The sequence below is a fragment of the Coregonus lavaretus genome (genome assembly GCF_964263955.1).
Source record: "Coregonus lavaretus genome assembly, chromosome: 12".
NCBI classification, from domain to species: Eukaryota; Metazoa; Chordata; class Actinopteri; order Salmoniformes; family Salmonidae; genus Coregonus; species Coregonus lavaretus.
Window position 1 is genome coordinate 50,643,931 of NC_139999.1, and position 27,963 is coordinate 50,671,893.

Below are 27,963 nucleotides of genomic sequence, written 5' to 3' on the forward strand. Positions count from 1 at the left end.
AGTGAAGAATGAGATGCTACGCTAGCGTTATGAATATGCCTATACTAATAATTTCAACAGGGACAACTCCGATATAAACAGTACACTCGTAACAACCTAAGCATTACGAAAATAGCTATTAATTTTTATCTTGACTAAATCGACACTCTCATTGCCATACACGTGATATTAATCCGAATTTATAAAATACAAAAACTCCTCACTTGCTTAATAATGAATGATCTGCTTGACGTGGACAGATTCTGGGCGGAGTAAACCCTCTCGCTTCGGCTCTTCCTCTTTGACCTCTTAAACAAGATTTACTGAAGACATTTCGCGGGGTTGATGTACCGGGCGGGCGCTGAAACGACATGAGGGTAAAAATTGACTTGTTGGAATTATATCTAGCTAGCAAGGTAGTTTCTCTCTATCTGTGATTCGCAAGGACAACCAGTTAAGAAATTGGACTTGCTGGGTCATCGTTTAACAGCTAGGTTGCGTGTTGGAGGGAGTTTGGCTATTCTCTCCACAAATTGAAGCTTACCAGGAGGCAAGCCAGGCAGAAATCGTCCGAAAATGCCTCCCATCGACAATGACACTGGGAGGAATCAACTAAAATCTCGGATACAGGCGCTTATTGATTCAAACCAAGTGTTGGTATTCAGTAAAAGCTACTGTCCATTTTGTGTGAAAGTAAGTCCAAAATATTTGTGTTTTTTATTTTGTGTCTACCTACCTACCTAGCTTGCTAGTTAGTAGGTAGCCGGCTACTTGCTAGCTTCTCAAGACAGTTGTAAATGACTGACGTTACAGTACCACACTAGATAGATAATCCAGCGAAGATAAAACAACGGGATTCAAGCAGCATATGTGTTTTGCTTTCCAGGTGAAGGATCTGTTCAAGGAACTGAACGTGAATTGCAATGTGGTGGAGCTGGATCTAATTGGTAAGGAATTGTTCACAGGAAAGTGGTGGCAAGCGTCTTTCTTGGAAGGCCGTTATTCAAACGTCTGACATGTAGTTCTCTTCGTTATATGAGGTCTACTTTTCTAGCCTCAGTAAAGTTGGCTATACGTTTTGGGATATCATTGAATTAGCAAATTGCCTTCAATGGAAGTTCAAAAGGTATTGAGTAGTACTTTACTAAAGGTCCACACCTCCTGACCAGTTGCCTGGTTATACTGTCGCTCAGTCAGTGTGGACTGTCTCAAGTGCAAGGGCTAAATTAGTAAATTAAGTGTACTTGGGAAATGTTGATGGACCATACACACATTTGCAATATGTCTTTTTGAATGGTGAAACATAAAAAATATGTACAGGACCTGTTATCGTAGTAACATCTTTTTTTCTCAAGTTCACCTTAAAGCTGTTCCTTATTGCATTATCTGATATTTCTCAGTTGTTAATGGTTGATCAGAATGTAAAAAGAGGCTAATGGGTGCCCTTTCACAAATTAAAATGGTTTTTACTTGCATAGTCAATATGTTAATGTTTTACCACAGAATGCACTGTCAATGTTTCTAATGGGCCACCACAAAATGTGCTGAGTCACTCCCTTGATCTATCTGGCAGTGTTCCATCTCTCGATCCTCTGCATGCTTGGCCATTTTCTCACTCACCAGTCACAGCTGTTCTGGTATAAATACACACTGGGCACTACATAAATTGCTCTGGCAAATACACTTAGAAAAGATTGCCAGTACTGAAGTATGCAGTGTATTTAAACAAACTGTGTTTGTTTGCAGAACAGACCCAAAGTACATTTACATCAGACTGAACCGACTACCAGCACTTAGAATTGAAGTTGATGTATGTTGTATGTTTATTACAGCTGACCCCAATTAGTCGATTGTTTTGTCGATTGGCTGTTGGTCGTGCAAGATTTTTGTTTTAGTTGAGTAGAAGCATTTACATTGACATTTTAGTCATTTAGCAGACGCTCTTATCCAGAGCGACTTACAGTTAGTGAGTGCATACATTTTCATATCGGCCCCCCGTGGGAAACGAACCCACAACCCTGGCGTTGCAAGCGCCATGCTCTACCAACTGAGCTACAGGGGACTACAAATGTGTATATATATTTTTATGATACACGAGACACCGGTCTTATTCGCAACCATCTCAGTGAACTAATCCATTGCGGAGACTAATCGATTGCAGAGGCCGTGGGGATGACACAGGCCAAGAAGAAGAGGTGTGGCTAAAATGCACAATGCACGTCTCTCTCTAGAATGCGCTCTCTCTCGCCAATTTGTGCACATTCATTGTTTCATAAGTTCATTCTGTGAATTGTTTGCATTTGATTGTTTGCATTTGATCAATTCCACATTACATATATCACCAGTATTACATTTACTGTTCATTCCTATAATTTCTAATCTACAATGTTTGTTGTGTTATGCTATTTTCTGTTAATGCATTCAATATATTATTATTCCAGTCTTTTACTGTTCTCATTGTCGGAGTGGACACGTTGTTTGCAGAGCGCACAACCTATGCAACACAAGTTTTGATTTATTTCATTCCATTTACAAGTTTTGTCAATTTAGTCATTGTCTTTTGTTTGGAGCGCTCCTGTCAATGTTGAGTAAGGACGCGCACCTGATTACGCCTAGAAGTAGGCCTATAGGCTACCTGGCCTGTGCACAAATATAGGCATATAAATGTGCCCATTTTGGGGATCTGATACTATTTCTGATTGGCTTAACGCATCACCACTAATGCGGTGTAGAGCTTCTCAAAGTAATGTTTTCTTCACCTCAAACAGCAACCAAACAAAGTCTGTTTTTACATAATTGAGAATGACAATATATCCTCAATGTATTTGAAAAATCTTTCCAGCTCTCTCCCTTTCGATAACCACTCAGTGTGAAAGGGAAAAATGTCATGCTCTGATCCAGTGGAAACATCATAAGATAGGCCTACCTGATTACTTCTTATCCCTTGCGCAAATAGCCTACAGCAGTGTCTGTCCTGAGCTCACTGGTACAGGAAACTGAGTGCCCAGAATATTTTTTTTAATGTTGCAAGTTAATAGTTGATACATTGTTTCAAGTTGTTATTTTGTCGGGGACATCTGTAATGTTTATACATGTACTGTTTGTATGAATGTCATGTATATGACCCTAGTGTACATGTCAGAGATATGAAAGGAGCAGTGGATGAATGGTTAATTTCATATACATTTAGCTGCTACTCTGCTAACATCTCTTAACTGTTGTGTCTAGAGGATGGATCAAACTATCAAGAACTGCTGCTTGAGATGACCAGGCAGAAAACTGTCCCCAATGTCTTCGTCAACAAAACCCACATTGGCGGCTGTGACAAAACAATGCAGGTATGGGTCGTTGTAGTGTAAGACTTCAAGAACAACTTCATTGTCATTTCACTCGTGTTTTTGCAAATGCCACCAACTTTTAGAATCTTGGGCTTATCCTGTTTTGATATTTTACATTTGAGTCATTTAGCAGATGCTCTTATCCAGAGTGACTTAGTGAGTGCATACATTTTCATACTTTTTTCCCATACTGGTCCCGAGTGGGAATTGAACCCACAACCCTGGCGTTGCACGCACCATGCTGTACCAGCTGAGCCCATACCTCAAACTTCTGCTAAAATGTCAGGTTTTGGCAAAGAAAGATACATTTACATTTGATGTCATAGGTTCCCCTTGCATTTTAGCATGTGGTAAATGATGCCCACTACAGGCTTTAATTGCATTGTAATATTACTGAAGTGTCTTTGTCCATTTCCCAGAAACAAGGGTTGAGTGGATCTATTTGGGTCAAGTGTGGTTAAGAGCCTGATACCACTGCCAAACGTCTATTTACATAAAAATGGCTACTTAAGAACACCCAAAAGTCTCCTCTTCCCTCTGCACTGAGCTGCAATTAGCTCATGCATTTACATTTACGTCATTTAGCAGACGCTCTTATCCAGAGCGACTTACAGTTAGTGAGTGCATACATTTTCATACTGGCCCCCCGTGGGAAACGAGCCCACAACCCTAGCGTTGCAAGCGCCATGCTCTACTAACTGAGCTACAGGGGACTAGCATAAGGTGGCACTTTGTCAGCATGACACACTAGCTTATGTTTCACTTGAAGCCACCAACACATTCTCCTTCAGTGTATAATGTATTATTATCCTTAAATTTACATACGTTCTGTCTCCTGCCCTTATCTTGAAAATGCTGGTTTAGTTCCGTCGAAGGCATTTTATGTGGCATGAAGAATGCCCTCTCCGGTATGAATGGTGTCGGCATCGCTATTGAATGTAGAATAACCTCACAGCCATGCACAATTTTGTTGGGTTAATGCTGTTTTCACAATGGTAGCTGACCACCTGTCGTCCTCCTCTTCCCAGGCCCACAAAGATGGCATCCTGCAGAAGCTACTGTGCGGGGAGAATGAGGTCTACGAGTACGACCTCATCGTCATCGGGGGCGGATCGGGAGGCCTGGCCTGCTCAAAGGTGAGAGCCTCCCAGATAATGCATCTCAAACCAAGCATAACTCCAGGCCTGCACCTTTCTAGTGTACTAGGATTGAGGCCCTTGAAGGAAGGCTCTAGTCTCGGCTATCATGGGTTGTGTCTGAAAACGTTACTAGCCATCCAATCCTTGCTTCCCCTGTCCTTGTTTCCTCAATTCCTCTCAAAACGGATTGGAGGAGAGGATCTGAGGTTTCCCTCAAACCTTCTCCTCTAAAGAGCTTTGAGAGGAAGTTACGATGGAGGGAGCAAGGATATGACTGCTAGTAATGTTTTCAGACACAGGATTTCTGATGTGTCATCATAGCAGCGATGAAACTAACCATATAAGCTGAGCTAGTCGACCTGTGGTTGTATTAAAGGTAGACTCTGTGAAATGAAGTTGCCACGAGCAGCACCGCAGATATTGAGATGAGCGAGATGCAAGACTTCGCTTTCACACAGTCACACACAGTATCTGCACATGTGCACGGGTTGGCTTCGCGCTGTTCACCGCGTAGTAGCCAGGGCACCAAAACAGCGGAGAAGTTGAGCCTCGCGCTTCAACGCTCTTAGTTGTTGCAGAAATTGACCCACTATGCTGTTTACTTTCTGCATATCGCTGAGTACCTTTAATCAAGTTGTCTAAATGGATGTCTGCCTTCTTGTGCTTCTCTTGGGATAGGAGGCAGCGATGCTGGGGAAGAAGGTGATGGTGTTGGACTATGTGATGCCCACGCCAAAAGGGAACACCTGGGGTGAGTAGGGCTTCCCTGGCGTACTCCTCATGTGTCACTCTTCTTCAACCAGCATTTTATTAACTTTAATGGGTTACCAAGTTCATGTTTACAGTTAATTCATTCAGATTATCTAAATATATTATTGACATACAGTACCAGTCAAAGTTTGGACACGCATACTCATTCAAGGGTTTTTCTTTATTTTTACTATTTTCTACATTGTAGAATAATAGTGAAGACATCAAAACTATGAAATAACACATATGGAATCATGTAGTAACCAAGAATATGTCTCCAAACTTTTGGCTGGTACTGTATATAGTAATTGTATTACATTTCATGTGATCGAGAACTACACTACATGACTAAAAGTATGTGGACACCTGCTCGCCGAACATCTCATTCCAAAATCATAGGCGTTAGTATGGAGTTGGTCCCCCTTTGCTGCTATAATAGCCTTCACTCTTCTGGGAAGGCTTTCCACTATATGTTGGAACATTGCTGCAGGGACTTGCTTCCATTCAGCCACAAGCATTAGTGAGGTCGGGCACTGCTGTTGGGCGATTAGGCCTGACTCGCAGTTGACGTTCCAATTCATCCCAAAGGTGTTTGATGGGGTTGAGGTCAGGGCTCAAGTTCTTCCACACCGATCTCAACAAACCATTTCTGCATGGTGATCTTAGGCTTGTGTGCGGCTGCTCGGCCATGAAACCCATTTCATGAAGCTCCCGACTAACAGTTATTCTGCTGACGTTGCTTTCAGAGGCAGTTTGGAACTCGGAAGTGAGTGTTGCAACGGAGGACAGACGATTTTTATGCGCTTCAGCACTCGAGAGTCCCGTTCTGTGAGCTTGTGTAGCCTACCACTTCGCGGCTGAGCCGTTGTTGCTCCTAGACGTTTCCACTTCACAATAACAGCACTTACAGTTGACCGGGGCAGCTCTAGCAGGGCAGAAATTTGACGAACTGTCTTGTTGGAAAGATGGCATCCTATGACAGTGCCACGTTGAAAGTCACTGAGCTCTTCAGTAAGGCCATTCTACTGCCAATGTTTGTCTATGGAGATTGCATTGCTGTGTGCTTGATTTAATACGCCTGGCAGCAAAAGGTGTGGCTGAAATAGCCGAATCCACTAATTTGAAGGGTTGTCCACATACTTTGTATAGATAGTGTATGTACATCTTTCTGTATCATTGGTTAGTATTGGATTACGCTATTGACTGCAAGTACCAGAATGCTTTGCGACAGGAAATGAAAGAATGAGAATACCAATTAAGTGATTAGCCTGGTTTGTGCTAGCAACTTTCTTTTATTGTTTTGAATGATCTAAAGTGGTACAATATTACGTGAACAAGTATTATTACTAAAAGATGCACAGCCTTGAGGAAGGTTCCTGGTGAGCAGATTCAACATGAGCTCAATAGGGAAAGGACTGCAGCTCGCAGACTTTCCAGGAGATGACGATCCTGAACTCTCTGTCCTGATAGGAGCAGACTACTACTGGCAGATAGTGTCTGACAGTGGAGAGACTGACAGATGCTAGTTGCTTTAGAGAGCACCTTTGGATGGTCGGTGTAGGACCAATTAAGGACTATACCATGTGGAGTTGCCATGAGAACAAAAACATCTAGAACCTGAGACAACTACAGAATCGCCATGAAACGGTTTGAAGGTCTGAGGAAAGGACTGAAGAAGGATGTGACATTGTACAGCAGTAGTGGAGGACTACCTACAACAGGATATGGCAGAGGATGTGCCCAAGGACAACGCATCAATCCAGGTCTGCTCAGCGTTCTGATAAAGTTCAGACTGCACGAGATCGCATTCATGGCAGACATCAAGAAAGCCTTTCTGCAGATATCCCTAGCAGAGAGACAGCGACGCCGAGAGATTCCTGTGGGTCACCAAATTGAGAAAATGAAGAGGAGCTGTGTGTGCTGATGATGACTAGAGTGGTGTTTGGAGCTTCCCCAAGTCCATTCTTGCTCGCAGCTACAATCAGGAAGCACCTGAAACAATACAAAACAGAACAACCAGAAGTTGTAGAGGGACATTGAGTCACTCTATGTAGATTACTTCATTTCAAGTTCACACAATGTTGGAAAGGCTAACTATGTGACAACTGCAAAGCAAATGCTATCGACTGCAAGCATGGACCTCTGCAAGTGGATGACTCTCCTGAGCTGAAAACAAAATGGGAGGAGAGTACGACAACTGACCACACGTTGGGGGCAGGAACACACGGAGCAGTGCTGAAAGTGTTAGGCTTAGTGTGGAAACAAGAAACAGATTAATTTGATTGACCTCAGACGGCTACTGAGCATTCTAAAGCAAAAGGAGAACAAAAAGAGAAGCGTTTTGCAGTCTTTTGCACGCATCTTCGACCCTATCAGCTTTCTGACCCCCTTTACCATCAGAATCAAGTGCATGTTCCAGGAAATGTGGGAGATGGGACTCTGCTTGGACGAAGAGTTGCCTCCCGATTTGACACTAGAATGGCAACAGTGGTGTTCAGAACTACACCAGCTTGCCATACCAAGGTGGTGTAGAACAGACATGTAGCCGCAGAAAAGCCACACCAGGAAACCACACATGTTCTGTGACGCAAGAGTAGCTTACCTGCAAGGTGAAACACAAAACGGAGAAACAACGACAAGCCTAGTCCCACTCAAGAAAATGATGCTGCCACGCCTGGAGCTCATGGGAGCTGTGATTGGAGCGAGACTAGCAAACAATCTGATGACCACACTGAAAATGGTACAAACACAGATCAGAATGTGGACAGACTCGATGATCGTGCTGCATTGGATTTGCAGCTCAGCTCAGAAATGGAAACTGTTTGTTGCAAACAGTGACAGAGATCCAGTCCTTGACCAACCGAGTGTCATGGTCACATATATTGAAGGGAAAACAAACCCAGCCGATCTTCCTAAGGAGGACGAACTGTTCAAAACTTCAGAGCCATTTATGGTGGAACGGACCTAGCGATCAGTCAGAGGAAACTGATGATGACAAGGTTCCGGAAGAGGTGAACAAAGAACTTAAGTCCAGTCACCAGGTCACTGTTCAGGTCACTGCAAATGACACAGACATCACTGAACCAGTGTTGGAGCTCGAAGGGTACAGCAAACTGAAAAGAGTGTTCAGAGTGACCGCCTGGATAAAGAGATTCATAGCCAATGCTTATACAAACACAGACACAAGGTGAACTGACTGCTGACAAACTGTTTGAAGCAGAAAAGTACTGTCTCAAAGTAACACGTTTCAGTCAGGAGATCAAACTACCGAAGGCAGGAAAAAACCTAAACAATGACTGTAAAATCAAAGAACTGAAAACGTTCCTGGACAAGAAAGAACTACTCGGTGTAGGACGAAGAATGCAACAGTCCAACTTTCCATTCAGAGGGCAGCACCCATGGGTTCTGCCCAGCAAACCCAGATACTCAGAAAAACTGATGCAGTGCTATCATGAGAAGGTGATGCATTCTGGAGTAAGAGACATTCTAGTGCAATCAGAGACAGATACTGGCTGTTGCGTGCTAGACGGCTAGTCAAGAGCACTGTGGCTAGATGCACAGTCTGCAAGAGTTTCAAAGCAAAGTCTGGACAGAAGGTCACTGTGCTTTTACCAAAAGACAGAATAACCACAGATGTGGATCTTGCAGGACCGCTCTACGTGAAAGCAAATGGTTCTGTGAAGAACTCCAACATTGCGCTGTTCACTTGTGCTGTACCCAGAGCAGTAGATGTAGATCTGGTCTCAGATCAGTCAAGAGACATTCATGTTAGGTCTGAAGATTAATCTTCAAAAGATTATGCAAAGTAATCTATTCGGACAATGCAAAAATGTTCAAGAGAGGTGGTCAGGACTTGTAGAATCTGTAGAACGCAATCCCACAACTCTTGTAGTTCTTCTCAGAAAGGGGCATTGCCTGGAGGATAATTGGAGAGCCAGCAGCCTGATGGGGCAGATTCTGTGAGAGACTCGTCAGATCAGTCAAACATGCCTGAGAAAAGTTCTCGGGAGAGCTTCGCTCAACTTAGAAGAAATGTACAAACAAAATATGAAAATGCACTCACTACTAAGTCGCTCTGGACAAGAGCGTCTGCTAAATGACTAAAATGTAAATGTAATGTGCACAGTCCTGACAGGTTGAAGCAATCCTAAACTCTAGGCCTCTGACCTTCAAGTACAATGAAGTGGATTAACCACAAGTCCTTGACATCAGCCCACTTCCTGGTGGGTAAAAACCTCTGCCGCACAAGCTATTTCCGACTGACGCTCAACAAGGAGGACATGACATGCAGATGGAAGTACAGGCAGAGACTTGTAACCAGCTTCTGGAATAGCTGGCGAAGAGACTACTTGCTGGACTTAGTCAGCACACCACTGTGACACACCACAGCCCACCCCACTGAAAGTGGGTGACGTTGCACTCATCGGAGAAGATGACACCCAGACAAACCTGGAAACTAGGGAAGATCGAGTAACTTTTTCCAGGCCGAGATGGCCTAGTTAGGTCATGTTCAGTTTGCACTACCTCAGGGACTTTGTTGAGACCTATTCAGTTGATTTAGATGAACAGTTGTTTATTGGGGGGAGGATAAGGTAACTTTAATGGGTTACAGAGTTAAGATTTACAGTTAATTCGTTGAGATGATCTAAAGATATTATCTACAGAGTAGTAGTAATAGGATTACATTTAATGTGATGGAGATTGAGAACGATGTACCATCTTTCTGTTGTATTGGATTACGCTATTGACTGCAAGTACCAGAATGCTTTGCAACAGGAAGTGAGAACGAGAATGCTCCAGTTATAAACAAGTGATGAGTGATTAGCCTGGCTTGCGCTAACAACTTTATTTTGTTTTGAACTATCTAAAGTGGTGAAATGTAGCGTGAACAAGTATTATTACTAAAAGAAGCTTTCATCTTATACCCGACATCCCGAGTCATTACTTTGAAGATAGTTATATGATATTACGTGCGTGTCTTCGACTGAACATTTTTGGTTGTTTCAGACATACAATCTTACAGAAACTGCCACAATCCCACCGAAGCATAAATAAAAATACCTTGCAGAATACCGCTGTTATCAGTTGCAACATGTCTGTATATTTCAATGGGGATCCAAATGCAATCTTCAAATGTGTGATTCTGTATGTGTCCATGTCCCTGGACAGGCCTGGGCGGCACGTGCGTGAACGTGGGCTGCATCCCTAAGAAGCTGATGCACCAGACAGCCCTGCTAGGGACCTCCATGCAGGACGCCCGCAAGTTTGGCTGGGAGTTGCCTGAGGAGACAGGTAGCGTCTGTAATACTTCCAGCTGAGTACTTTTTCAGTAAGGGTAATAAATGACTAAAGATAGTTGTGTGGTCATTTCTGTTGACTTTGTCATTCTGGTCTGGTTCACAGTGAAGCACAACTGGGAGACGATGAAGACTGCGGTGAACAACTACATTGGCTCGTTGAACTGGGGCTACCGGGTGGCGCTGCGCGACAAGAACGTCAACTACGTCAACTCCTACGCAGAGTTCATTGAGCCGCACAAAATCAAGGTGGGCACCCTATGAATTTATAAGCAAATGTCTAACCATGGTTATTTTCTGATGCATTTTCATTCTGAATTGACTTGCCTTTACATTTTCATACTGAATTTACTGCCTTACATTTTCATACTTGACTGTCTTCTAATGGGTAAAATGTATGAACTTTTTAGATGCACAGCGCATAATGTATTCTGAAACTAGCTGTGTTAGTTCCTTGGCTTATCATAAACAAACCCCAAAGATATGTAATGGCTCTGTACAAACACACATCACAACACGTAGTACAGTAGCTAATGTCTCTCTCGTGGATGGTTTCAAACCACACCCTTGAATTGATGCATCGATTCATTTAAACCATACTGTAGGTTTTTATGCAACAGACGGGGATACGCTAGGTGACTTTTAACGTCTATTCTTTCAGTGTGTAAGAGAGTAAGATAAATCGGTGAAGAATGTTTGACACCCTCCTTCCCCTCCGCAGGCGACCAACAAGCGAGGAAAGGAGACCTTCCACACGGCAGCTAAGTTTATCCTGGCGACAGGCGAGAGGCCGCGTTACCTGGGCATCCCCGGAGACAAAGAGTATTGCATCACCAGGTGAGACCAACCCCCCCACTCCCAACCTCCATCCTAGTACACAGCAGGCATTATGTCTATGGGCGCGTTCCCCTGCTCAGACGTTGCATGCATCAACCAATGGTTGCGTCCCACCTCATCGACTGTGCCGTCGGGCACCAGCTTGCTATAACATATGATGTGGGTAGCTGATATGTAAAATACCTATCCAGATCTGGCATGCGTCAGCAACACCTGAGCAGAGGATCGTGTTCATTATTTAACCTACAATCCAATTTGACTGCTGTCCAGCCAGGGGAAAGCCCTGGTTATTCAATTAACACAACAAGATACAGTGCATTCGGAAAGTATTCAGACCCCTTGACTTTTTCCACATTTTGTTATGTTACAGCCTTATTCTAAAATGGATTAAATAGTTTTTTCCCCCTCATCAATCTACACACAATACCCCATAATGACAAAGCAAAAACAGTTTTTTACAAGCTTTTGCAAATACCGTATATAAAAAATGTACAACTAAAATATCACAATTACATAAGTATTCAGACCCTTTACTCAGTTCTTTGTTGAAGCACCTTTGGCAGCGATTACAGCCTTGAGTCTTCTTGGGTATGATGCTACAAGCTTGGCACACCTGTATTTGGGGAGTTTCTCCCATTCTTCTCTGCAGATCCTCTCAAGCTCTGTCAGGTTGGATGGGGAGCGTCGCTGCACAGCTATTTTCAGGTCTCCAGAGATGTTCGATCGGGTTCAAGTCCGGGCTCTGGCTGGGCCACTCAAGGACATTCAGAGACTTGTCCCTAAGCCACTCCTGCGTTGTCTTGGCTGTGTGCTTAGGGTCGTTGTCCTGATGGAAGGTGAACCTTTGCCCCAGTCTGAGGTCCTGAGCAGGTTTTCATCAAGGATCGCTCTGTACTTTGCTCCATTAATCTTTCCCTCAATCCTGACTAGTCTCCCAGTCCCTGCCGCTGAAAAACATCCCCACAGCATGATGCTGCCACCACCATGCTTCACTGTAGGGATGGTGCCAGGTTTCCTCCAGACGTGACGCTTGGAATTCAGGCAAAATAGTTCAATCTTGGTTTCATCAGACCAGAGAATCTTGTTTCTCATGGTCTGAGAGCCCTTTATGTGCCATTTAGCAAACTCCAAGCGAGCTGTCATGTGCCTTTTTACTGAGGAGTGGCTTCCGTTTGGCCACTCTACCATAAAGGCCTGATTGGTGGTGCTGCAGAGATGGTTGTCCTTCTGGAAGGTTCTCCCATCTCCACAGAGGAACTCTGAAGCTCTGTCAGTGACCATCGGGTTCTTGGTCTCCTCCCTGACCAAGGTCCTTCTCCCACGATTGCTCAGTTTGGCCGGGTGGCCTGCTCTAGGAAGAGTCTTGGTGGTTCTTGGGGACCTTCAATGCTGCAGAAATGTTTTGGTACCCTTCCCCAGATCTGTGCCTCAACACAATCCTGTCTCTGAGCGCTACAGACAATTCCTTTGACCTCGTGGCTTGGTTTTTGCTCTGACATGCACTGTCAACTGTGCGAACTTATATAGATCTTATGCAACTGAGCTCAATTTCAAGTCTCAGCAAAGGTTCTGAATACTTATGTAAATAAGGTATTTCTGTTTTTTTATTTCTAAAAACCTGTTTTCTCTTTGTCATTATGGGGTATTGTGAGTAGATTGATAATATATTTTATTTATTTAATCCATTTTAGAGTAAGCTTTAACGTAACAATTTGGAAAAGGTCGGTCTGAATAGTTTCCGAATGCACTGTATAAACACACTGCAAGGTGGTTTCATTAGAGTACACTGTAGTAAAACCCTTTCCAACGGAACTAGAAACGAGTTTCTCATTGGACAAGTTCAGGTAATTCCCATCTTACACTGACATGCAGTTGAAATGTTGATGGACATAAGGGATGTGGATCATTGCAGCTAAGCTTGTGCTCTGGAACGCGTGCGCACACACACACACACACACACACACACACACACACACACACACACAACCTCCCCAGGTGAGCTCAAATATCTAATTTCCACCACAGGAGGTCTTGTATCTCAGGTCACTCATTTAATAAGGCTATAATCTCCCAACGGTCTGAACACAGGTTTTCTAGAAGATTAACCCCTTTATGCTGGTGGCTTTTGCTAACCTACATGTCATAGGGACAGACCCTGGTATCCATATCTGTACCTTTAAACCAGATTCTATGCCTAATAGTTGTTTTGTGACAGAATAACTTTTCAGAGGACATACTTGTCAACTCGCCTCAAAGTTCACGCCCAGACACATTTCAGACTACATAACCAGTGTCGTCCAGGTTAGGGGAGGGAATGGCCGGCAGGGATGTAGCTCAGTTGGAAGAGCGTGGCGTTTGCAACGCCAGGGTTGTGGGTTCGATTCCCATGGGGTCAGTATGAAAAAACAATAATGTATGCACTCACTAACTGTAAGTCGCTCTGGATAAGAGCGTCTGCTAAATGACGTAAATGTAATGTAAATATGTAAGTTATTTTGTCTAATGCAGTGGTCACCAACCTTTTCTGAGTCTAGGTCACTTTCGCAGTCAAAATCCAAGCCGAGGTCTACCACTCAGATAAAAAAATAAAAAAACATGACTTAAAAAATGTAAGCCTGTGCAACATTAACCTAATAAAAACTGTTCTGTAAGAATGAGGTTTGTGCAGTAGGCCTAATACATTATCACAGCATATTTGGCCTGCCAATATTGTTCTTCTCAGACCATATTATATTTCTAAACTTGAGCTATATAGATCAGTTGTAAACTGAGCATGATTTTAAATTTGCTTTTTTGTTTTACTGGATTTTTCTGATTGTTAGTCTCAACAAATGGCGGGAAAGGGCAGCAGAGGGTCATAGTCCCTGCTCTCTCCCTTCCTCCGGTGAGACTGCTCAGAGAGAGGGGACACGGTCTTCCACCTGTATTATTCCACCTGTATCGTTTCTACCTTAGCTACTCATTTATTGCAGCTGCAGTGCTGGTTGGTTGCAGCGAGAGTGGAAGTAGGGAGAAACACGTTTTATGGTTTATAAAGTTTTGAATAAAAACTTAAACATGAAATCACTCATAAAAACAGCAGCTCTTTGCTACATTCTTTGAGTCTCTCTCTGGTCATTGTTTTAAAAGTGATAATATCTCACTTAGTATCAATCTTTGCTGTGGAAGCTGCAGGCACAGTGATTTGAGCTATCCGAGTCCGATTGGCCAGCAATAGGTGCACTTGATTTAGCCAACCGGGTCCGCAGAGTTTGTACTTTTTTTTTTTTTTGTTGACAAATGAAATGGATCTAAATGGGAACGCTTCACTTACACGGCGCGCAGGGCAGCTGAATCAAGTGCACCTACCACCAACCATGCAGGATGAATTTAAAACAAATAGTAGCGCAAGGCTTTATCGTTGGCTTTTCTACAAATGTTTGGCTATCGACTAGGAATGCCTTGAAGATCGACCGGTTGGTGAGAACTGGTCTAGTGAATGAATCAGACATTCCAGGTATTTCACTTGCTAATCGCAGAAAGAATAGGTGAATTGTGGTGTTTTTATACATTTTAAGAGCATTATGGGTTTAATGGAGGTGCACCCTACTCTGGCTGATCTTCCCCTGTCTATGCTACAGCGACGACCTGTTCTCGCTGCCCCACTGCCCCGGCAAGACCCTGGTGGTCGGGGCGTCCTACGTGGCACTGGAGTGCGGGGGTTTCCTTGCGGGCCTGGGCCTGGACGTGACGGTCATGGTGCGCTCCATCTTGCTGAGGGGCTTCGACCAGGACATGGCCAACCGTGCCGGTGAGCACATGGAAGAGCATGGTGTCAAGTTCCTCCGGAAGTACGTCCCCGTCAAGGTGAGCCAATGTGAATGATCTACTACCAGACCTGGGTTCAAATGGTATTTGAAGTCTTTCAAATACTTTGAACGTTTGCCTTAGCCTGGGTAAAGTTTGCACTTATGGGACTTTTCTATTTGTTCCCTTGCAACAGGTAAGCGCAATCAAGCACAGCTAGTGTTTGAAATTATTTCAATAGTATTTCAACCAAGGTACTACTACTATGCCCTTTTATCTTTACTCAGCTGTTCAGGGCTAGCTTTATGGCCTTTTTATGGTTTGGAAATGCTGAGGCTAAATCGCTCTGTCATCAGGGAAGTTATGTAATATTTCGCTATTTATCGGAAGAATCCTGTCATCAGTTTAAGTCTAACTGTCATGGATGTTAGCCTGTGAAGGTGAACTAAATATAAAACCACGTGATCTTTCAGAGTAAAAGATGCCTTCAGTTCACCCGGCCCTGGCCATTATAGTATTATAGAGAGAATTTTGTAGCTAGATATAAAATGAATTGTATGGAAGATATTTGTTTTTAAGTGTGTGTGTGTGTGTGTGTGTGTGTATGTCAGGTGGAGGAGCTGGAGGCAGGCACTCCTGGGAGGCTGAAGGTGACAGCCAAGAGCACAGAGAGTGACGAGACCATCGAGGGAGAATACAACACTGTACGTACGCAGTAAAGTCCACTTAACCCCCATTAGCCAAAGTAAATCTTCACTTATGAATGAAACCAATACTGTTACTTAAATCTGCAAATGTAGTTCTTTAACCTATTGCATTAGGCACTCTGCATGATTGTCAGTCTTTGAGCCTTAACTATAACTATAAGAAGTTTTGTTAGCAAACTGGAGTCATTCTTGCTCTGTAGGGATGACGGGGCTTTATTTGTATGTTTTAATGACATGCTACAGCTGGAGAATGGTCCCGTTAACCCGGTGACTTCCTTGTCCTCCCTCAGGTGTTGATAGCCGTTGGGCGTGACGCGTGTACAGGCAAGATCGGCCTGGATCAAGCCGGAGTTAAAGTCAACCCCAAGTAAGTAAACATTCCTTTTATTTTCTTCTATTCTATTCGCTCCCTTATTTCATTAATCTGCCCATGCACCCTCGCAGCTATCACCAATGAGACGCAGACAAGTGTGTGTGTACGTGCCTGTACCTTTAAGGCTCTCTACAGTCATGGTGATTCAGCACTATTGCCACACCAGAGCCTGCGGAGTGAGTGGGAATGTGTGTGTGAACTGACAGGGAGGGGTTTTGTGGGGATAAGAGTTTTTGTGTTTGTGCTTTGTAAGGAGAGAAACCCCCTTGTGCTGTTACATTGGGACGTAACTGTATCTAAAAACCTCAGGCCTCTTTCCAATAATGTAAACTGGATTGATTTAGGAAGAAGTGTTTTCATAGTGTTCCTAACATGGGGTTCAGTTATGAATGGGTCAGCCCTACAGAGTACGCTCTAGGCCAACGGGATTAAGCAAGCGCATGAGTGAGAGCGCCTTAGTCAGTCATATGCCTCGGTCATATGACTGGGTCCCTAGCAGCATTTAAGGACATGGATGCGTGAATGTGTAGTTCATACATGCAGAATTACTGTCTTACCTCAATTAGCCACGAAATCCCTAGTTTGAAAGTGACTGTTTACTGGAAGCTGTGCTGCGCCATTTTCCTTACATTTTCCCCCATGTGGGCCAGCCCCCTAGCAATTTGAGTTCTAGCCAATGAGGTTCAGCACCTCGTCATTTGAGTGACAACAAGCAAGATCTGCACACAGCAGAGCAAAAGAGAGCGCAATGCACATCTCTGCACATATGTGACGTAGTTTGCCATTTTCGGGGACCATTTTTGGCTCGTGAGCGCTACTTTCAGAACTACTGGCTAAGAATTATACAAAAGTACCGGAGAATCTCTTTAACATGAGGCTGACTGACACACACAGCTTAAGGTGCACCAGGTTCGCTACATGAGTGTAGTTTACGGGGCTGGCTGAAGCGACCCACGTCAGGAGGGCTTTGGTATCAACCAGACTAGTAGTTTACATGTGTAGGAGTGATTTATTGACACAAGTTAATTATTTGTTAATGTGTAATTATGTTATTAATGAATAACAGTGAAATTACTTGTTGATTTGAATGTGACTTGAGAAGTTGTTCATAGTGGTATGATATTCTCTTTTGTAGGTACAGACACGCATATTCTGTCCAAAGACATTCTAGACCTGATCTATTTTGCATGGTTAGATATCGGATCCGATTTATATAAATATACTGAACAAAAATAAATGCAACATGTAAAGGTTTGGTCCCATGTTTCATGAGCTGAAATAAAATATCCCAGAAATGTTCCATACGCACAAAAAGCGTATTTCTCTCAAATTCTGTGCACACATTTGTTTACATCCCTGTTAGTGAGCATTTCTCCTTTGCCAAGATAATCCATCCACCTGATGGGTGTGGCATATCAAGAAGCTAATTCAACAGCATGATCATTACACAGTTGCACCTTGTGCTGGGGACAATAATAGGCCACTTTAAAATGTGCAGTTTTGTCACACAACACAATGCCACAGATGTCTCAAGTTTTGAGGGAGTGTGCAATTGGTATGACTTGGCTGACTGGAGGAATTGAATGTTCATGTCTCTACCATAAGCCGCCTCCGTTTTAGAGAATTTACAGCAAGTCCAACCGGCCTCACAACCTCAGACTACGTGTAACCAGGCCAGGCCAGGAACTCCACATCCGGCTTCTTCAGCTGCGGGATCGTCTGAGACCAGCCACCCGGACAGCTGATGAAAATGTGAAGAATTTCTGCACAAACTGTCAGAAACCGTCTCAGGGAAGCTCATCTGCATGCTCGTCGACCTCACCAGGGCCTTGACCTGACTGCAGTTCGGCGTCGTAATCGACTTCAGTGGTCAAATGTTCACTGGTACGCTGGAGAAGTGTGCTCTTCGCGGATGAGTCCCGGTTTCAACTGTACCAGGCAGATGGCAGACAGCGTTTTATGGTTTCCTGTGGGCGAGCGGTTTGCTGATGTCAACGTTGTGAACAGAGTGCCCCATGGTGGCAGTGGGGTTATGGTATGGGTAGGCGTAAGCTACAGACAACAAACACAATTGCATTTTATCGATGGCAATTTGAATGCACAGAGATACCATGACGAGATCCTGAGGCCCATTGTCGTGCCATTCATCCGCCGCAATCACCTCATGTTTCAGCATGATAATGCACCGCCCCATGTCACAAGGATCTGTATACAATTCCTGGAAGCTGAAAATGTCCCAGTTCTTCCATGTCCTGCATACTCACCAGAAATGTCACCCGTTGAGCATGTTTGCGATGCTCTGGATCGACATATACGACAGTGTGTTCCAGTTTCCCGCCAATATCCAGGAACTTCGCACAGCCAATGAAGAGGAGTGGGACAACATTCCACAGGCCACAATCAACAGCCTGATCAACTCTGTCGCGCAGCATGAGGCAAATGATGGTCACACCAGATACTGGCTGGTTTTCTGATCCACGCTCATACTTTTTGTTTTTGTTTTAAGGTACTGTATCTATATTCCCAGTCAAGAAATCCATAGATTAGGGCCGAATGAATTTATTTCAATTGACTGACTTCCTTATATGAACTGTAACTCAGTAAACATTTTGAAATTGTTGCATGTTGCGGTTATATTGTTGTCTCATCATTTGCCTGTCGTTGTTGATGAATCATCCTCATCGTCGTTGAATACTTTGTCTTTGTTTTGGTGATGACAAGATCTTAGCCCCACCCAGTCAGTCAGTTCTATTCTTCATGGCCACAACCTAGGGCTGGGCGGTATGCCGTATTTGACTATACAGTGGGGGGAAAAAGTATTTAGTCAGCCACCAATTGTGCAAGTTCTCCCACTTAAAAAGATGAGAGAGGCCTGTAATTTTCATCATAGGTACACGTCAACTATGACAGACAAATTGAGGGAAAAAAATCCAGAAAATCACATTGTAGGATTTTTTATGAATTTATTTGCAAATTATGGTGGAAAATAAGTATTTGGTCACCTACAAACAAGCAATATTTCTGGCTCTCACAGACCTGTAACTTCTTCTTTAAGAGGCTCCTCTGTCCTCCACTCGTTACCTGTATTAATGGCACCTGTTTGAACTTGTTATCAGTATAAAAGACACCTGTCCACAACCTCAAACAGTCACACTCCAAACTCCACTATGGCCAAGACCAAAGAGCTGTCAAAGGACACCAGAAACAAAATTGTAGACCTGCACCAGGCTGGGAATACTGAATCTGCAATAGGTAAGCAGCTTGGTTTGAAGAAATCAACTGTGGGAGCAATTATTAGGAAATGGAAGCCATACAAGACCACTGATAATCTCCCTCGATCTGGGGCTCCACGCAAGATCTCACCCGTGGGGTCAAAATGATCACAAGAACGGTGAGCAAAAATCCCAGAACCACATGGGGGGACCTAGGGAATGACCTGCAGAGAGCTGGGACCAAAGTAACAAAGCCTACCATCAGTAACACACTACGCCGCCAGGGACTCAAATCCTACAGTGCAAGACGTGTCCCCCTGCTTAAGCCAGTACATGTCCAGGCCCGTCTGAAGTTTGCTAGAGTGCATTTGGATGATCCAGAAGAGGATTGGGAGAATGTCAGATGAAACCAAAATATAACTTTTTGGTAAAAACTCAACTCGTCGTGTTTGGAGGACAAAGAATGCTGAGTTGCATCCATACCTACTGTGAAGCATTGGGGTGGAAACATCATGCTTTGGGGCTGTTTTTCTGCAAAGGGACCAGGACGACTGATCCGTGTAAAGGAAAGAATGAATGGGGCCATGTATCGTGAGATTTTGAGTGAAAACCTCCTTCCATCAGCAAGGGCATTGAAGATGAAACGTGGCTGGGTCTTTCAGCATGACAATGATCCCAAACACACCGCCCGGATGGCTTCGTAAGAAGCATTTCAAGGTCCTGGAGTGGCCTAGCCAGTCTCCAGATCTCAACCCCATAGAAAATCTTTGGAGGGAGTTGAAAGTCCGTGTTGCCCAGCGACAGCCCCAAAACATCACTGCTCTAGAGGAGATCTGCATGGAGGAATGGGCCAAAATACCAGCAACAATGTGTGTGTGAACCTTGTGAAGACTTACAGAAAACGTTTGACCTGTGTCATTGCCAACAAAGGGTATATAACAAAGTATTGAGAAACTGTTGTTATTGACCAAATACTTATTTTCCACCAAAATTTGCAAATAAATTCATAAAAAAATTCTACAATGTGATTTTCTGGATTTTTTTTCTCATTTTGTCTGTCATAGTTGACGTGTACCTATGATGAAAATTACAGGCCTCATCTTTTTAAGTGGGAGAACTTGCACAATTGGTGGCTGACTAAATACTTTTTTCCCCCACTGTATACCGGTATTGATGCACGGACTGGTTTGGGTTTTTACTCTACCTTCTATAACGATATTTCAATGTTTGGTTTGTTAAATGTGATATGCAACTTAGGCGTGTGTAATGTCAGTTTTTATAGTTTACTCCGTTTGTTACATGAGTCGTCTTCGTCTCCTGCTGCATGCCACTTCCCAACAAGCCTTGCCCCCTGTCAATCAAGGAGAGAGCAGTTGATCAGATGGATGCAAGAAGATGTTTGTGCAAGCATGTCACCACCATGTCAACATCTTGTTGCATCTATCTGACCATGCAGACTACTGAGTGAACGGCAAGGAAGTCCTCGTGACTCTGTGGTCGAGCAACTGCTCTCTCCTTGATTGACAGTGGGCATGCAGCAGGAGGAGAGGAAGACCACTCAAATAACAAGTGCAGTCACAAAAACCATCAAGTGCTATGATGAAACTGGCTCTCATGAGGACCGCCACAGGAATGGAAGTCCCAGAGTTACCTCTGCTGCAGAGGATAAATTCATTAGATTTATGGAGTGCTGCATCAGATGACCTGGCCTCCACAATCCCCCGACCTCAACCCAATTGAGATGGTTTGGGATGAGTCGGACGGCAGTGAAGGAAAAGCAGCAAACAAGTGCTCAGCATATGTGGGAACTCCTTCAAGACTGTTGGGAAAGCATTCCAGGTGAAGCTGGTTGAGAGTGCCAAGAGTGTGCAAAGCTGTCATCAAGGCAAAGGGTGGCTATTTGAAGAATCTCAAATATAAAATATTTTGATTTGTTTCACACTTTTTGGTTACTACCTGATTCCATGTGTTATTTCATAGTTTTGATGTCTTCACTATTATTCTACAATGTGTTTTATTTTTTATTTTTTTTTAAATAAAGAAAAACCCTTTTGAGTAAGTGTGTCCAAACTTTTGACTGGTAGTGTACATACACAAACTAATAGTATGTATTTTTTTGTGTGTATCTTACGGTCTGCTAGTTTATATCTTCTTAGCAAGTTGTGGCTAAAATACATCTGGTTAGCCACTAATGCGAATCACTAGTTAGCTGGCTAGCTAGCTTGCTAAATGTACTAAGAGTCAGAGCAAACATGGCTATCTAATACAGCCTGGTGCTGGTGTAGGCCTAGATAAGCATGTTTGTGCAACGGAATCATCCAAATCAGAGAGAAATAGGTGAAGCATGAATATGTTACTTAGCTACATGAGGTAAGAGAACATGTACCGGTAATGTAACTTGGAAACTTCTGACCAACACTTTGGTTCCTGCCCTGGCTTATTTGTTCGTCATGTCAAACAACAATGTATTCAAGGTGCTGCCCACTATATTCCAACAATAGAATTAGAATAATCATTCTATTTCCATTATTCCACAAATTTAACTGGGCCTAGATATCATACAGCCCTGCGTGGAAATGGTAAGTGCAGGAAATGCAGAAATTAATGAGAAAATGCTTTTTTTTCTCTTTTTTGGGGGGGGGATTGAACAGTATAAAACAATCAGATTGGAGAAAGCCCCATTGAAATCTATTGTAATTTGTTGCCACCCTAGGTTTATGAACTGCTCATAAAGCATATTTAGAACTTATTATTATTCAAAAACATCAAACACCGTCATACCGTGAAAAATGTAAACGGTATCATGATATGATATTTTGCCCATATCGCCCAGCCCAACCACAACCATTCAGTATGTCACTGTCAGATAAACCTTAGGCGTACAGTGCATTCGGAAGGTATTCGGACACCTTCCCATTTTCCACATTATTCATGGTACAGTGGCCAGACGGAAGCCACTCATCAGTAAAATGCACATGACAGCCCACTTGGAGTTTGCCAAGAGGCACCTAAAGGACACTGACAATGAGAAACAAGATCTCTGGTCTGATGAAACCAAGATTGAACTCTTTGTCCTGAATGCCAAGCGTCACGTCTGGCGGAAACCTGGCAACATCCCTGCAGTGAAGCATGGTGGTGGCAGCATCATGCTGTGGGGAGGTTTTTCAGCGGCAGGGACTGGTAGACTAGTCAGGATTGAGGGAAAGATGAACGGAGTAAAGTACAGAGAGATCCTTGATGAAAACCTGCTCAGGACCTCAGACTGTGACAAAGTTAACCTTCCAACAGGAAAACGACCCTAAGCACACAGCCAAGACAACGCAGGAGTGGCTTCGGGACAAATCTCTGAAAGTCCTTGAGTGGCCCAGCCAGAGCCCGGACTTGAAGCCAATCTAACATCTCTGGAGAGACCTGAAAATAGCTGTGCAGCGACGCTCCCTATCCAACGTGACAGAGCTTGAAAGGATCTGCAGAGAAGAATGGGAGAAACTCCCCAAATACAGGTGTGCCAAGCTTGTAGCGTCATACCCAAGAAGACTCGAGGCTGTTATCGCTGCCAAAGGTGATTCAACAAAGTACTGAGTAAAGGGTCTGAATACTTTTGTAAATGTGATATTTCTAAAAACCTGTTTTTGCTTTGTCATTATGGGGTATTGTGTGTAGATTGTTGAGGGGGAAAAAAACAATTTTAAGGCTGTAACGTAACAAAATGTGGAAAAAGTCAAGGGGTCTGAATACTTTCCCAATGCACTGTATATGGTATTACCTTTAGTTAAATAATGCACCGTAAAAAGTGTGACCCGAACACATCCTCTTATTGGTTTACCCTCGAAATCACGGAACACGGAGTTCTTTGCATAGAGACATTTCTCAACCGATGGTCACATTACATCACATTCTTTCACATCACATTACACTGAGAGTGTCTTTCACAAGATCTGATACTTTTCATTTGCGAAGTGTGAATATTGTCACCAAATAGTCTCAGCTTAATGTAGAGTGCACGTTGGGAATGATTTAAAAATATTTACTTTACAATTGTATTCCACTTAATCATCAAGTGGGAGTTATTGACTACATCATGTACTTGTTGGACCTTTCACTTTACTCTGTGTCCTCGATGCCCTAAACATTTTTCAATCCATCCGCTGCATAATAAAGATCAAATAGGCACCAAAATCAATGTATTCTGCAACCCTGTTCTCATACATAAATGCGTAATTAGTCTAGACCAGGGATCTGCAACTTGTGGCTCCAGAGCCGCATGTGGCTCTTCCACTGCCCCTTTGTGGCTCTATGGGGATCTATAATTAGTCAAATGTGAGTCGCCTGTCATTTTACCCTAGCTAAGCTTCCACTCTCTCAGGAACGGTAAGGTCCCGGTGAACGACGAGGAACAGACCAACGTGCCGCACATCTACGCCATCGGAGACATCCTGGAGGGCAAGTGGGAGCTGACGCCTGTGGCCATCCAGGCTGGCAAGCTGCTGGCACGCCGGCTGTACGCGGGAGCCTCGCTCAAGGTAATTATCGGACAGCGGGCCTCAATTCACCACTTGGGAGTTGACGTGCTTTTCTGTTGATAGACCATGGCAGTTTGTCAGTATGACCCTTCGCTCTGTTGTCCCTCTGCTTTAATAAGATTGGCTTGTGTTCAAATGAAAATCGTAATGTTGGCCCTCGTTGATGTTATATGGTGGGGCCTTTGCTCCACACCTAAAATGTAAAAACTAGGAAAAACCCTGTAAAAATGTTCCCTAGCTTCTATCATCATACTGTAGTATATTCTGTCTGGTGAACCTCAGATGTGACACCACCTGGTACAGACTGTACATTGTCATGTCTTGTTTGTTATTATTAACTGCGGTTGAATGTTGTCGTGTGCAGTGTGACTACGTAAATGTTCCCACCACTGTGTTCACCCCTCTGGAGTATGGCGCCTGTGGGCATTCTGAGGAGAAAGCTATTGAGCTGTACGGCCAAGACAACTTGGAGGTAGCTACTGACGCCACACACACACACACACACACACACACACACACACAGAGTCCACTTCCAGCCTAGTGGTACTACAGCCACATCACACACTACCAGACCACTTGCACTGAATATTACACATCGGAACGATATCAACTGACATTCAGGCTCTGCTCCAATATGCATTCTAGCTAGCATACCAGTTTAAATGTAGATATTGACTCGCCAGCTATTAGACAGTGATACTTATCATATACAGTTTATTAGGTACACCACCCGGTTCACAAATGGTTCGCTCCTACAGACCGTTAGTGACTTGGTCATGGCTTGCTATATAAAGCAGGCAGACAGGCATCGAGGCATTCAGTTACTGTTCGATTGATCGTTAGACTGGGCAAAACGAGTGACCTAAGCGACTTTGAGCATCGTTGATCGTCGTGCCAGGCGCGCCGGTTCCAGTATCTCAGAAACGGCCGGCCTCCTTGGCTTTTCACGGCCGGCCTCCTTGGCTTTTCATATTGTCCAGGGTTTACAGAGAATTGTGCGACAAACAAAAAACATCCAGTCAGTCTGACCAGTACTAGATAGGTGTACCTAATAAACGGTCCACTGACTGTATATTACTATCTATTACATATAGGCCTAACGTATCACAGGTTAATGTTGTGGTGTTAGTGTTTCCGCAATGAAGAACTCTACATTATGTGTTGAAATGGATCCCACTGCTGACACCGTAATGTAACATATGCACGTGGAGACTGATGCGGTTAGAATGTTTTGGGGGAATCATGTGACATAGCAGTATTTTATCCTGTATTTTAAGCCTTATCCAGAAATGACAATTGCACCTTAAATGAAATATATTGTCTGAGGATGGTGCTGGACCATCTGACATAAAAAGTGGACCAGTTTGATGAAAAATATTGAAATAATGGTTAAATAAAATATGTCACATGCTTGCGCAAAACACAGGGCCCTAGTTATAACTCCACCCTCTGACAGTCCAGAAACATACATGTACATGCTGCCCTTTCTGTATGTTTATTTAATGTGTCTTTTGTTAACTGTGTAGGTGTACCACAGTCTCTTCTGGCCTCTGGAGTTCACCATCCCCAACAGGGACAACAACAAGTGCTACTCCAAGATCATCTGCAATAAACTGGACAATGTAGGAAACCCCCCTCTCCTAACTCACCTGACTACCTGTTTGATTCATGGATACTGCAATTGTCACTTTTGCTGTATAGAGTTCAGGAAACCTGAAATGATTTTGATGTAGGAACCTACCTTCCACCCTTGTCTCTGGTTAAGAAGCTATGTGAATACCTTGTCACTTTGACACCATGTTTCTGAAAGCTATTTAGAATAACAACGGACACACATGTCAAATTCAATAGCCATATTGGAGAAGAATACAAGTTCCTATTTGCAGGGTCTGGCTAACATAATGAACTAGTAGATGACCTATACACTTGATTTATCAGTAACATCACTCTCTCTCTGCAGGACCGTGTGATCGGGTTCCACTACCTGGGGCCCAACGCAGGCGAGGTGACGCAGGGCTATGGCGCGGCCATGAAGTGCGGACTGACTAAAGAGCAGCTGGACAACACCATCGGCATCCACCCCACCTGCGCTGAGGTAAGACTGATCGCAGCTGCAGGCCGCGTTTCATTCCAGAGAGTTGCTCCCTTTTGCCCTCGTTTTCTCTCCTCCTTGAATCGGTTGTAGGCATAGAGATGGATAGAGGGCGCACATCCTATTTTCCCATTAATCGCTTCTATGACTGCTTTTGTAGACGTGAATGTATAACATGCAAGTCCCTCCATGGTGCAAAAAAAGTAACTCACAGAACTTTTTCTAATTGCCTGAGTCGATCTGGCAGTGAGCCACGACAGGTTATTTGACCTTGGAACCTATCAAATCAAGAATGTAATTATTGTCAACTAAAGGCTGGAAAACTAACCACTGTAACAGCTGACCGTTAGGACCACAGGTAACTATTGCCATAATGTTCAAGGCTAATGTTATCACAGTATTTTGTGGCAAGTACCCCCTCTAGCCATCTCTATGGTTGTAGCTTTAATCGGTTGTTTTTCAATTTGCGAACGAGTCGCAGCGCCTCACCACGTCACGGAGATCAACGGTCGTTCTGCTTCTTCTCTTCCAGATCTTCACCACCATGGAGGTGACCAAGAGCTCGGGCGGTGACATCACCCAGGCGGGCTGCTGAGGTTAAACCCTGCTCGTTTAGCCGGCTGTCCTGTTCTTCATCTTAGATATCTCCATCTCTCCCTCCCTCTCACCTCGTAGCTCTGTGCCAACCTGGCTCCCTCTCAAATTCTACATCCAAGACCAATCTCTTCTCAGGAAACAGTGGGTCAATATGGCTAACTGTCTGAAAGATTGAGCCAAAAGATGCACTGAGGGGGCCTGTAGCGTGGACATACAAGGCGAGATAATGAGGTGAGGTGAGTTACGTTCTATGGGACAGCCTACTAGACAGCGGGGTTACTCTGCTGCTTTTACAAGGCGCCTCTTGTGTGTCTTGCTCAGAGGTGCACCACCCCTCTCTAGGGATGGGTGAGCGCTGTTTGACGTCCTGGCCCTTAACCCAGTCACTGTGGTGGGCTAGGACCGATGTCCCTCTGTGTCCAAAGGCACAAGGGGTGAACCGAACCCTTCGTCCAACTCCCCAACTTAAACACACTTTACACACACATACATCTACACACACTCACGTATGATGACTCCTGTAGTATGGCAGGATGTAACTGCTGGCACACAGCCAGAGTTTGACTGAATGGATACAATAATTCTCTAAACTCCTATCGAGTGTTTGGTGGAAACGCCTGGTCATTTTTACTTGGTAGATGTAAGATATTGTTTATTTTGTCATTACGTCTCTTCTGTCAAGCCATCAACATTCCAGGCATTCATTATTGTCAGAAGTGTATTATCAAATATCTCAGATATGAAAAATCAATAATTGAGGTTAATGTGGGGCAATGTATATGTTTGTTTTTAATCAGCCTTTTCTCATGGTGTCGACCTTTCTCCACATCGGGGCCGTTAGCCTTAGATTAAAGACGCCTCCCAGTTCCAATTTCTACCAAAATGTTAACCAAAAAGGTGCATGTGAGAGAAGTCAAAAGAGCCTCCGACATTCAAATCTTTGGTGTGTGTGCTGCTTTAGAAAACACTTTCTGCTAGAACTGTTAAGACTTCCAAGGAATGAATACATAAAACACGAATTGTACTGGATGGTAAAAAATAAATCATAATCTTAAGTTTACAGTGGAGAATTAAACGAATGCTTCTTTGAATCAGTTTGATCTTGCTGTTTCGTTTGCTCTGCATTATGTTTGTATTTAAGATGTATCCAATGTGGTAGAGGACAGTATTTTAATAAATTCCAATCTTACTACTGTTGTTGAGCGGTGACACCGGTCGAACTGTATAAACGACTGCTTCACTGGTATCACTGTTTGTAGATTATCTTTTGAAGACTTTAATAAAAGTTATGTCAACATGCAAGCTATCATCTTGGCTGTTTGTTTTGCTGTCT

The 27,963-nt window shown here is 43.7% G+C and overlaps 1 protein-coding gene across 1 annotated transcript; it reads left to right on the plus strand.

Moving 5' to 3' along the window:
* Positions 1 to 27,932, plus strand: LOC311138091 (thioredoxin reductase 1, cytoplasmic-like). The gene is made up of 16 exons (XM_084172751.1): positions 1 to 672; positions 866 to 926; positions 3,208 to 3,317; positions 4,346 to 4,453; positions 5,135 to 5,207; positions 10,376 to 10,498; positions 10,610 to 10,752; positions 11,225 to 11,340; positions 14,961 to 15,186; positions 15,738 to 15,830; positions 16,124 to 16,200; positions 23,785 to 23,941; positions 24,306 to 24,413; positions 25,468 to 25,563; positions 25,902 to 26,036; positions 26,566 to 27,932. Exons 1-16 carry the CDS (start codon positions 556 to 558, stop codon positions 26,626 to 26,628), a joined length of 1,806 nt encoding a protein of 601 aa, XP_084028877.1. The 5' UTR covers positions 1 to 555; the 3' UTR covers positions 26,629 to 27,932.
* Positions 27,933 to 27,963: the final 31 nt, after the last annotated feature.